This window comes from Montipora foliosa, chromosome 6 (assembly GCF_036669935.1).
Source record: "Montipora foliosa isolate CH-2021 chromosome 6, ASM3666993v2, whole genome shotgun sequence".
In the NCBI taxonomy this organism is placed as follows: domain Eukaryota; kingdom Metazoa; phylum Cnidaria; class Anthozoa; order Scleractinia; family Acroporidae; genus Montipora; species Montipora foliosa.
In genome coordinates this window covers 66,129,015-66,141,764 of record NC_090874.1, presented here as the reverse complement: position 1 = coordinate 66,141,764, position 12,750 = coordinate 66,129,015, and the positions used below count along the sequence as shown (strand labels likewise).

Genomic DNA, 12,750 nt, shown 5'->3' with positions numbered 1-12,750 from the left:
CTTATTTTGAGAAAGTTGCTCTAAAATTATCCGGGAAAGTTGCTCAAAAGAACTAAATGTTGCTCCAAAATTGTAATGTTGTTATTCATATATTTACTACAAGAAGAGGCTTATTACTCAACCAAACAGTAATTTTTCACTGTTTCTGCGTCCTGGCCCGGGTTGTTCGAATCGCGGTTAGCGCTAACCATTGTTAAATACCGTAGAAACCTATTGGTTTTGGTTGCGAGCAACTGGGCCCTGAGCTTTAAACTTGCTAAAACGAGTAACACAACGATCAGACATATCTAAGAACAAATATGACCTCTTTAATTCTACTCACAAAGCATCTTTGAGCATGTTAAAGATGGAATGGCATTATAGCCTTAGTGTCCTATTGCTTATGCCACCCCCTTTTTTGTATCGAACGAGAGACCACGCAAAGTCAACGTGACTTACAATGTTCAACATGGCGGATGATGAAAGACGTTTCCATGCCCTTTGTTTCATCGGCAGTTATTGTGACCTTTCGCACGCGTCCGGACTACCCTAAGGCCTATTCTACGAGCGATCCTTTTTGATTTTCCTAACTTAGGAAAAGTTGACATTTTACGTGATCATTTTAGTCACCATTCTAGTTTTACACACAACCTCGGCAAAAAATTCCCGGAAAGGAGATTGTTTTACTCGCTCATTCCATTCTCATAAGCTTGTTGATTATTAATCAAAAGTTCTTACAAAGATTTCCTCGGCGGAAGAACCTGCCATATATTTTCTTTATCCTTTTAGTGTTTGTTGCAATTTGCCATCAATTTTGCCTCGGATTCCCCTTTTCAATGGATTTAGGGTAAGGGGTCATAGAACTGAGGCATGGGTACCAATTTTGACAAGCAGGTGTCTGGGTACTAAGCCAAATTGGAAAGAAAAGCAGAGAACAAATTTTTCATGGCTGGTATAATTTACAACAATGGGGGAGAAAATTCTTTAATGCGTTGATCGTTTGATATCGCTCTGCATAGGCCGTGAAAACTAAAAATAGGGTGAGGATTGGAAATGGAAAGTAGCCAGTTTATCGAGGAATATTTTCCAAACAAATATTATCTTCAACTTTTAGTGTAATTAACTCTTCGATGTAGACTGGCGCAATTCCGAAGATGGCCTTGATAAACGCGGAAAGTTAAACCTTAAATTAATCTGATGTAACTTGGGCAACAGAGGTATGGTGTGACAGTGGCGTGGTGCGCGACATATTGGCATCGCGGCAGCACTTAAAACGTGCTGCACTTTATTAAAATGTGAGGCCAGCAAACCATATAATACACTATTACTGACGAGAGCTTTAGTAGCATCGGGACTTTTGAAAAAACTTCCGATTGCGACTGATATTATGCAGGTGGTAAAAAGCCGAGGCAAGATGAGAGTCAAACCGTGACCCAAGATTTCTAAGTTCAGGTTTAGCTTCTATGACTGTGTGACCTAATACTTTGATGCAACTAAAATTATCTTTCTCAAGCTGTTGCCTGGTAAGTAAAATTAATAATAATAATAATAATAATAATAATAATAATAGAGCGGTTTTCAAATGAGTGTCGTAAAACCAAAACCAAAGTAATTACTTTGACCAATCAAGAAGGACGGAGACAATCCAGTAAACCAATCAAAACTCGAAGTAATTACACGTAGGCGACACAAAGCGCGGGAAAATGTGATCGCGCGAGCCACAATTGGTTTTGGTTTCACTTCTGATTGGTTGAAAAAATGGCGCGAGAACTTTGAACCAATCACTGAGTGAAGTAAATGCAAAACCAAAGCAATTCGCTAATTACTTTCGACACTCAATTGAAAACCGTTCTAATAATAATAATAATAATAATAATAATAATAATAATCATAATAATAATAATATAACAGAAACTTTATTTTCACACGATAATATTTAAAGCTCAATAACTTGTGGGGTCGTGCACAAAGGAAAGCAAATCAAATTAAACATATCAAAACGTATTGGCTTTTGCTGAGATGGGAAAACCGGGGTACCCGGACAAAAACCGCCCGGAGAAGATAAACTCAACCCACATATGACGCCAGATCTGGGAATCGAACCTTGGCCACACTGCTGGGAGACGAGTCCTCTCACCACTGCGCCATTCCATTTATGCCGAACGATATAAAAAACAGCGCTAAGACCAAGAAGCACTAAGAGGGTGACCTTTTGCGCCCCAATATTTAAGAGAATGTCGTTTTTCACTCTCAGCAGTGGCGAATGAGCGCCATTGTATTGTTTCTATGCGGACAGGAGCGGTCATATGCAAGACATATATAATCGGTGAGCTAGATAGCTGGCGCCTTCTCCGATAGTTTGGAGACGTAAGGAGGTTACTGACTGGGCGAACGTTCTTAAGCGCAATGTCGAGTCCGCACTTTTTCAGCAATGGTCGCAGCAATGCCTCCTTTCAGGCAGATGCAAATTCTCAAGATTCAAATGTCAAGTTGATCATATGTTCGTGATCACCGGCAGCAGTACATCTATGACCTCAAAAACCACCGAGGTGTGCATTGGATTAAAGGGACAAGATCGTTTAGCAGCTCTCCTTATAAGATTAGCGACCTGCTCTGGTGATAACTTTTTTTTTTTCAATTTTTATTTAATACCATACCATACTTACATCGCTAACAATACTAATACTTACACCTACAATACAACATAATTAGTATTAATTCGCTTGAACTGCTTACAATTCTGAAAAAAAAAAAAAAAAAAAACTAGAACAGGCCAGCTTACTCCTGTCAATAATTTAGGTTCTAAATTTGAAAAGACTTAAACAAAGTAAGCGTGGTTTATGATGTATATGCGCCTTGTTTCTTTTACGTTCATTTTCATTTTCTTTTTTCAGGGCACTAGGGACACGCTGTCAATAGATTAAAAAAAACAACAACAGGGGCTCCCACTTTTTTAGAGCAATTGTAGTTGTATTTTTTTCCATTTCATGGATATGCTTGAAATACAGTAAGAAATCTTTTAATTTTGGACAACATTTTTTCTGTCTACATAGCCAAATATAATATTTAGCATTTTAGCAACAGAAGATAATTTGAAGTTTATGCTTAGAGCTATCTGGCTTTAGGCCCAGTGCTGTATCAGGCATTAAGGGTGTCTCTTTAGCAATGACTTGGCAAGACTGTAGCCATACCTTAAAATTAGTCCAAAAAACTTGAGTTTTTGGGCAGGCCCAAAATAAATGTGCCAGTTTCTCTGTTTCTCTTTCACAGAAAGTGCATTTCTCGCTGTCAACGAGTCCAATTTTTTTCAAGAAGTTGTTTGTTGATATTCTTCTATGAAGGAATTTGAAATTGAAAGTTGCAAGTTTAGTGCTCTTTGTACATTTAAAAGCCATTTGATAAGCCTCTTTCCAGTTGAAATCTTGCTTTGTCGTAAAAAAATCTTCCTGCCACTTTTGTTTACTTTGGCTGGGTGATTCGCTTTTCCCTGATACAAGTTTCTTGTATACTAGTTTACTTGGTTTTTTGCTTTTTAAGAAGTTTGACAAGAAACTTTCATGTTTAGTCCACATTCTTGTATTATGGGGCATATATCTTGAAGAAATGATTCCGAGAAAGGTTAAAGGTCGGACTGTCAGGTTATGTATAGTTTGAAAGGCTGTGAGCGAAAGGAACTTCCCAGAGTCATCCATTAAATGTTCCACTCTTGTTATTCCTTTGAGGAACCATTCTTTAAAAAAACACTGGTCTATTCTCAACTCTTACAAGTGAATTATACCATCGTTATTAAATTCAGAAAGACGTTTTTCAAGAGTTGCAATTGCTTGTTCTATTTCCTCCTCCTTTTTCGATAGTTTCTTCTTCTTGAAAATTCCATATTTCAAGGACTCCTCTCTCACTTTCAATTAAACCATTTCCCATAGTAAGTTAGGGTTAACCGTATCATCTTGTGCATATTCATCCTTGGTCTGTTTTACAATTGATTAACATACTCAGTGTCATTTAAGAAAGAGGTGTTCAGTTTCCAAAACCCCCGCCCTCGATTGTTAGAATGCACCGAAATTTGTGGTGTAATCATGGAATGATCCGTTTTATATCCTGGTACTATGTCCGCACTGACAGTGTTGCAAAAAGTTGTCTGATTTACCAGGAAAAAGTCGAGCCTGCAGTGGACTTCAGGCTTCTTTTGTCGCCACGTAAATCTGGAAATCTCAGGGTTTAAAACTCTCCATGCATCTATTAAATCAAGGTTTTCAAAGAAATCGGCTATCACTTCCCGCGACTTTTTATGAGTTCTAGCAAGACCACCTTTTTTGTTCTTGTCAACATCCAAGACTAGGTTAAAGTCACCACCCATAATTATCTCTTCGCCTTTAAAGTCGAGCAGCTTACTAAAAACAGAGGTGAAGAAATTTGGGTCATCTTCGTTTGGAGCGTATAAATTTGCTAAAGTTATATGTTTTCCATTTGTGGTCAGGTCACATATTATGAATCGTCCCTTGGGATCGATAAAAGATTTTGAGAGTTGAAAGCTGAAATTATTGTTAAAAAGTATGGCGACACCTGCTTTGTTACTAGAACAACAACTGAACAATGCCTGATAACCCCATTCAGCTCTCCAATCGTGTATACTATCTTCCGTACGATGGGCTTGTTGAATAAAAAACATCGACATATTTTTGCGTTTGAGCCAGTTGAAAATTTCTCGTCTCTTAAGCCTGTCTCCTAGTCCCCGCGTGTTAATCGATCCTATTCTGAGATCCATTTTTCTCGCATATTTTGTTAAAGAAAATTTGATCGAAGGCGCTCGAGTGCATTACTGAAATAAACCTTAAAGGTGTAAGCTGGAAAAACAAAACATACATAAACAAACATATCTACTCATAAACACACTTAAAACCAATAATATTAGAAGACTGCTGAAGGAATACGGTTGCATTTGTTACCTTGTTCGTGTTTTCCATTTTTAAGCCGCCCAATATTACTGTAATCTAGATGTAGCAAAGGCCGAATCTATCAGGCTTAATTTAAAATAAACAAAAGACAGTCAAAACTATAGCCAAATTAAGCTTACAAATCAAGTTCTTTACCTACAGGCAAGAATTTCCCTCTGATGAACAGCTTATCGGGCTGTGCCTTGCTAAATGAAGCCAGGATGTTGTTTCGCCTGGCCTTCTTAAAAGTGTCCATTTGTGCTCTTCGTCGCTCCACAATCTGAAAGGGCAGATCTTGATACATCTTATAATTGGTTTCTCGCAATTTGGGGCCTAAAGCAAGCATACTTTGACAATCCTTGAATCTCAAAACTCTTGCTAGAATAGGCCGCGGTTTCCCTTCTTTCCTCTTTCCGAAGCGATGGACTCGTTGAATTTCTACTGAGGCAGCGTCCATAAAACCAAGTTCCCTTTCTAGAAAAGAGCGCAGCACCAGCTCCGTATCTTCGCTGCTCACGTCGTCCTCCGGAATATTTTCGAACTTCAGATTTTCACGCCTGGAGTAGGCTTCGAGATAGAGATGTTGGTCTTCCACTTCTTTAATTCTCGCCCCGAGCTTAAAGTTCTCCTCGTCCTACTATTTAAAGGTCCCTAATGCATTAAGGCACTGTTACACTTTTCAATTTTTCGCACAACTTGTCTCGCAACGCCATTTCTACAAACGTTCTCACATTACGAAACAAGTTATTTTACTGTTGTTACACTAAGAAACGTTTCATGCAATTTGTTTCGTTTCGATTATCACGTGAGGTTAAAGGAAAATTTTCATTGGCTTGTGCTGCAAACCGTTGCGACTCAAGTTGCAAGACAATGCTACACTGCTCAATGCTTAAAGAACTCGTTGCAACCGTAGAACTCAAGTCTACTTTTATTATTTTCTAACGTTACAGACTCTTCCACCCAGTTATAACATGTGCGTTTTGCAGTAATAGAAGGATTAAGGCCTTCATGAAAAACAAGGGAATTTTCCTTCGTAAATATCCCGCCTATACTTTATTAAGGCATGTAAGCTTAGTTAAATTGAAAAGCTTAGCGCAAAAGCGGAATGAATGTAAGCCTAAACTTGCGTATATTAGACCGGAATACTCGCTACTGTTTAATTGTTCCAACAATTTAAAGAGAAATCCAACGAGAATAATTGTATCAATGTTACAACGTGTAAACTGGGCCTTTTACACAATGCTGTTGACTTTGGTAGTCCACACTTAAGTATTTCTTTACACTTCCAACGGCACAGAGCTCTGAGCCGGAATGAGGTAAGAAGACCATAACAATAGCTCTGCCTAATTTTATTCGAAAGTAACACAGTTTATCATGGTAATAGCCAGTTGGTAAGAAAATAGAAGCCTGGGTGAGCCTGTCGGAGAGGTGTTTAAAATATTCCGCACACCAGCCTCAGAATATTTTGTCCGCAAAGCGAGTTATCTGGGATAAAGTCTGTTCACACTTCTGAGCACGAACGCCCGAAGGCTTAAGCTGGAGAAACACGATTGGTTCCAATTTTTGAACTTATTTTCCAAGGTGTACGTGCTAAAACATGAATTACGGTTTTAAAACGATGACACAAAAGGGCAAGAAATTGTATGACAAAGATACACCCATAGATAGTAAGGAAACCAAGTCCTATAATATCAACACCCAATACTTTAAGGTCCTTTTGTTGAACCAAAGTCAGTATAATGATCATCCACAGTGCATTTGCGACTGCGAACACCAGTAATGACCTGTTTCGAAGCTCCACGAGTTTTTCTTTGAGGCTCGAGGTTTGGTCAAAAGCAGAGAGCTCAGGAATAAGACACCTTTCACGTAACCCATGCCAAAATGCGCACTCGTTGGGGTCGATATCATCCAGGTAGCCTAAAGGAAGTCGATCGATTTCACGGCGCGTTAGACGGATTTTCTTCTGTCCTAAAATAAAAAAGTACAGGAGATGGCAAAAGCTAAAGCGTTGTATGAAAAACAGAGACGACGAGTCAAAGATACTCGGAAAAATCGCAGTCATCCACAGGTAGGCTGAACTCACTTTTCTCATAGGAAAATACAGTTAAAATTTCTCAAAATCAACAAATTACTGTTGTCGGCAAGCAAAAGATTTTATCTATCTCTATTCAGGATCCGTAAACCCCCCTTGAAAAACAAAACAAAGAATTTAACTGCGAAAAAATAGACGGCAGAATGGATGACGACATGGAACTTATTTTAATTTTTTAAATATCCAGTGGAGAATTCGGGAAATTGCAATTGTGTATCCGACTGTTCCAGGGAAAAGAGTGGGGGAAATGTCCCCTCTTCCTCCCAGAGACTGTCTACGCTCCTGAAATTATTCAGAAAATACAAGTAGAATGGTTTTTTCGTCCAACTGGCAAGAACTTGACCAAATATCCTAACTGTATCTATTGACCATGTAATGTTTCGTGGGACGTGTTTAAACAATTTTGAGTTGACACAAGATGAACGAAAGAATGTTAACTATAAGATGCTGAAATGGCGAGGACCAGGGATAAACGATTACTAAACAACTTCTTAAAACCAGAAATTGTATTTAACGCAAAAGGTTGGTAAATACCTAAAAAAAAATACAAACAAAGTGAGTGAAATGTTACAACGAATCTGACGAGTACAACTTTATAACAGAAACAGAAAAAACACTTAACAATTGCTCGATTAGGATGAAGAGCGAGTGATACAATGAAAACGATTTCGATATATATACGAGGTTAGCGACATGAATTTACATATGGTCGGAAATTACGACTCTAAACACAAGGATATCACATGGAACAGAGACCGAGAACAAAGGGCAGAAACTAGGTGTTGATTACAGGCAAAGAAAGAAATAAAATCGTAACAGATGCCTAGACTTCGACATTTTTATTGCCGTTAACTGTGCAAGACTGAGTAGAACTGACCAATGTGTAATGTAAGGGTATAATAGTGCGTTTTTAGTAAGCCATTTGTTACCTTGATTAGGATATTGAAGCTTCCGAATCGCAGATGACAATCTCTTGAAATGGCCTGTCTTGCAAGTGTTAAACGTTTCCTTTAAGCCATCTCTTTTCATGTTTTTTAAATCTTCCAAATCACATGGCTCTTTGTATCCTCTCCTTTCAAAAGTGGGCCAATATTCACCCAGACCAAGTTCTTTCAACCAGTCTTCAACACTGTCCTACAATATGCAAAAATCTTAATTGACATTTTACATGTAATTTTAATAGTCGTGTAATCCGTTCAGTTCCACTTTTGAGAAAATAGTTTCGAGGCTCCTATCCATGACTTACCGGAATGCCCTCTTCAATATCTACCCGTGGGATTTTCTTGATTTCTCGCAGGAGTCTCATGCGATGCCCTCTCTCCTTGATGCCAATACTTTCAAGATCCTGTTAAGAAAGTGCCGGTCACATTTTCAAAGGCTCTCGAAGAATTTAGTAATTAAGTTAATGACATGTTTTTTTTTTTTTAGTTATTTAATTTATACCTTATTACCTTTAAAGAACGTGTACGTGTGTGGATATATTAGTTTACCTTTTCTGTCATTCCAGGCAAAAATTCCATGGTGTCATATCCATGCTGACGAAAATTATTTGCATAATTCTGCAGTGACAAAATGAACGAAAAATATTATACTCTGAATTAAAGTTCAACTCAGATTCTGCATCAATCTCATTCTATATATGTTGCCAGTAAAATCCGTTTTCAGCGTAACTGGTAATCCTTACTTTACCTAGGTTGAATACGCACTCAAATGAACTGAAGAAACTTAAAATTAGGGTCAGGTTAGGATTATTATACATGGATATTAATTCATTTTATTATACAATAGTAAATAACGAAAAGAACTGTGTTGGGTTGAGCATGCTTGTCGTTATGGCGTAGTGGTAAAGACACAAAATTATATACTATTAATCTGGAGGGTCCGAGTTCGATTACTGTTAAGTTCTTAGAACAGGTCATTTCTCCCTTACCATGTTGTAATGTTGAGACTGAGTGGATACGTGTATGAATACTTTAACCGATAACATAATGAGAAACATTAAGAGAGATGCGTAAAACAGAACTTGAGGGATGGTATAGGTGTTTTCAATCCTTTTTGGGGGGGTTGATTGCTGCTGTTAAGTAGGTAGAGTGCATATTCAACCTAGGTAAAATGAGGATCAATTTAACCCAGGTAAAAACGGATTCAACCTGAGACCGGATTTGACCGTCAACATATACAGCAGTGATACGGGCTTCACTCGATCTTGAAAAATATAACATGTTCTACTGCATGGAGGAAAACATACGCTTTCACATTTTCAAGGGCTATGTCACAGTAGTTTAAAAGATTTAATAGGAAGAATCTTTCTCTGTGACTTAAACTCATATACTTAAGAAACTTCCCTCAAACTTTAGAATACGTATTTAAGGATTTCTGCAGGAAATATTGTCAGAATAATTGAATATGCAATACATATCATCCGTTGCCCGCCGTAACAACAGAGGGCATTGAATAGACGCAATTAAAATGCAGCGTAATAGTCACAAGTAAGTAAGGTGCGTGCCTGAGGGAAGGTGGATGGCGCCGAGAGCACTCGCCTCCAACCAATTTCGCTCGGGTTAGATTCCCAGCCGCCTTGTTATATGTGGGTTGAATTGGCTGCTGATACTAGAGGTTTTTAGGTTTTTAAACCTCTAGTATTAGAGTAGTGCCATTATGATGAAAAAGAAAATCACATCCTTTTTATCTCTTCCGAATTTGAACGAGTATTTGCTTGGCACCTGATCTCGCAAAATTTTGAGCTTTATATTTTATCAAAGGCTTTTTATTTTGAGTGTAAGTTTTAGATTTCATGGTCCGCTATTACTCACGTTCAAAGCTGACCGATTGGACCCTATGGGAAAGTGACGTCATTTACTCCCTGGCTTAACTAAAGATTTAGAGTGAAAATGCAGCTTATTATATACACAAAACACGAGTTTAAAAGTCTGAAAGCCCGAAACTCCCGTGCTGCATATTAATTCAGCCTCGCTCCAGTTCCATGAAGCATAAATTCAAGTTCATTATTCACGATCTTTTTAAAGTTGTCTCACCAAAAATTCTGCTTCAGTCAACCATCGTTCTACCAGTTGGTTGAGATTCGAGTAGCAAGCTTCCTTTTTCAACGCTGATTCGCGACGATCACCTAGACAAACGGAAATGTTAAGAACAATCGGCCAGGCGTTTTTTTTTTTGTCAGTGGTAGAACATAAATAAAGATCGCCGGGAAAAACTCGGGCTGAGTCTACTTAGTTCGTCAGATACGAACTATCTCTCTGAGAGATAAAGTGAGCACTTCGTCCAGTGGGTAATGTGTCTTGCGTGCATCTTAACACCAGACGAACTTAGCAGACACATTGCAAATGTTTGTGGAGGCCAAGAGTGTTCAATCCAAGTAATTCTGTCTTCGTCATTCTCTTGATTCTATGGTTGAGTATTTAACAGAGTCGTTAGTTGAATAGAATAATAATAAATTAAAAGAATCGATTAAGTATGATTATTAAGTGATGCATTTCGCGTGTTCTGATTGGTTCACTCAATCTCGGTTATCAGCTCATACACCTTAGTTTGACCTTATGTGGTAAATGATTGCGCTAAAAGCGTTTTCGCTAGAAAGCGAAATTTCTCTCTGAATAAAGCCAAAAATGAAAAAAAAAATTTTTTGTAGAAACTTTGGATCAATTCCGACGTTTAGAAGTACGCGAAAAGGCAAGAAGTGTTTTTGTGATGAGCCTACGTCTGTCTGACCACAAGGTATTACAAAACATCACATCTTTATCAAGCCTTTTCAATTTCACTCGGATTTTCTTTCTTTTTTCGCTCGTATTTCGTACTTAATTTAATAAAACGCGCTTGTTGGATATGAGACTGGTTATGTGGCCAACTACGCGCCTCGTTGGCTATTTACCATCTCATATCCAACGCACGCTCATGGAATAATTGTTAAATATACTTACCAGTAAATGCCAACGGCGTGAACGATGTCATCATCGAATAATCCTCACTTCTTTGTTTTTGATCTGCGTCTATATCAGTCATGATCGATGCCGAGGCGGAGACTAATGCAGACACAGCTGAATATGGAGAGGTTTCTATGTGGTCTCCTCGCTTTCCTTGTTCTTTACTTAACTGAGACGGGATATTTAAAGGATCATGTTTAATTTCTTTAGATTCGTTTCCATTCTTTGCCAGAAATGAATTGTATGAAGAGGGATTAGCAATACTCATTGGACTTAAAGAAGCACTGCTGGACTGAGATTGTGGAAAAGTCCGATTTCCATCTGAAAATGCTAACTTCTGTGGCATGGTCCTCTCTTCAAGACACGAAAACGATATAATTTGATCATCTAGGCATTCCTCAGTTTGGACTGCCTGCTCACGTAAAGTGAGAGAGTTCTTCAATTGGAACTGTCCTTCGGTAAGCACTGTAGATTCTCTAGTTTTTACTTTTCTTGAGGTATTGATCGCTCTTTTCTTCTTTGGAATTTCATCGACGGAGTACACAGTTTGTTTACGAATGTTTAGACTGTCATTTTCGTGGTCTGTTGTCCGAACACCAACACCTTTCTCAGACAGGATAGGGGTTCGCGAGAGTCGTTCTGACCTCATCTCCTTCGATTTTCCATTGGAAGATTTGTAGGTTTTAATGTCTTGAATTTTCGCGCCTTCCGTTTTGACAGCTTCCGCTTCTGTAATGGTGATGACAATTTCTTCGTTCTTGGTTTGGTCTGAGGAATCGTGAATCTACGAAGCACGAAAAGAGAGGGTATCGTGCACCGTCAGCAGCTGCGCTCTCGCCCTTTGGGTGCTTATATCCAGAAATGTACGAATTGCATGCACTCCTAATTTAGATCTCCCACACAAAGTGTCCCGATAAGTCTAAGTACTTGCTAAGTGTTTCCAACAATAAACATGATAGGTGTTATAAGAGCTAGGATAATTTTCGCCGTTTGTCCTCTCTTACGAATCACAGTTTAATAAATATTGAAGCTGGGGAGAAGAGCAATGGGACACTTCGTGACCCTTATCAAAATGGGCGTGCATCACATGTGCATTTCTGGACATAGAGCGACTTTCTTATGACTTTGAAAAAGTGTTTGCAATCTGTTTCACGGACCAATGTTTGGCAAAATTAAAACAAACCTTCTTCTTATTTCCGCCAAGGAAACTCCTAATATGGGCAGTAAAAAGTTCAATTGCCCGATCACGTTACAGCATTTCAAATGACGTTAAAGCGAAACTTTCCAGATAGTTCCACGGAGAGATGATGTTGTTTGCATCCGCAATCTGATTGGGTAATTTGCCGTTGTCGATAAGAGTCAGACAATGCTGTACCCGTCATGCTCGCGTCAATTTGTCACGCAATGTAATAACCAATCAGGAACGCCCATCTTGGGAAATAAACCAATCATATTGCGAGAAAGTTATAGACAACGCTTGCTCTTTTTTGTGTCATGATTTTGGTCACGCGCTGAAATAAAAACTTTCTTTGGCTTTGAATATTGTGGTAAAAAACAAATCGAAAGTGGCTCAGCGTTTGTATGTACCATACAAGATTTGGGACAACTGGAAAATCCTGTCTTGGACCTACTATTTGGACATAGGTGGGGCGAAAATCACTTTGTTTCCCTATCCTTAGAGAATATTAAAGAAATCGTAAAACGTTTTAAGAGTTTACATGGTTTTGGGGGACGCAGCCTTAAATTTAGAGAGTGTTTGTATGGATTTTTAACTATGTTTGTAACTTGGTCTCCGGTTCGACCG

The 12,750-nt window shown here is 38.5% G+C and overlaps 1 protein-coding gene across 1 annotated transcript; it reads right to left on the bottom strand.

Moving 5' to 3' along the window:
- Positions 1 to 5,823: 5,823 nt before the first annotated feature.
- Positions 5,824 to 11,911, bottom strand: LOC138008202 (uncharacterized). Its single transcript, XM_068855455.1, has 6 exons — positions 10,944 to 11,911; positions 10,041 to 10,132; positions 8,496 to 8,564; positions 8,252 to 8,350; positions 7,935 to 8,139; positions 5,824 to 6,881 (listed from the first exon to the last, which is right to left on the bottom strand). Exons 1-6 carry the CDS (start codon positions 11,593 to 11,595, stop codon positions 6,445 to 6,447), a joined length of 1,554 nt encoding a protein of 517 aa, XP_068711556.1. The 5' UTR covers positions 11,596 to 11,911; the 3' UTR covers positions 5,824 to 6,444.
- Between the last annotated feature and the right edge of the window lie 839 nt (positions 11,912 to 12,750).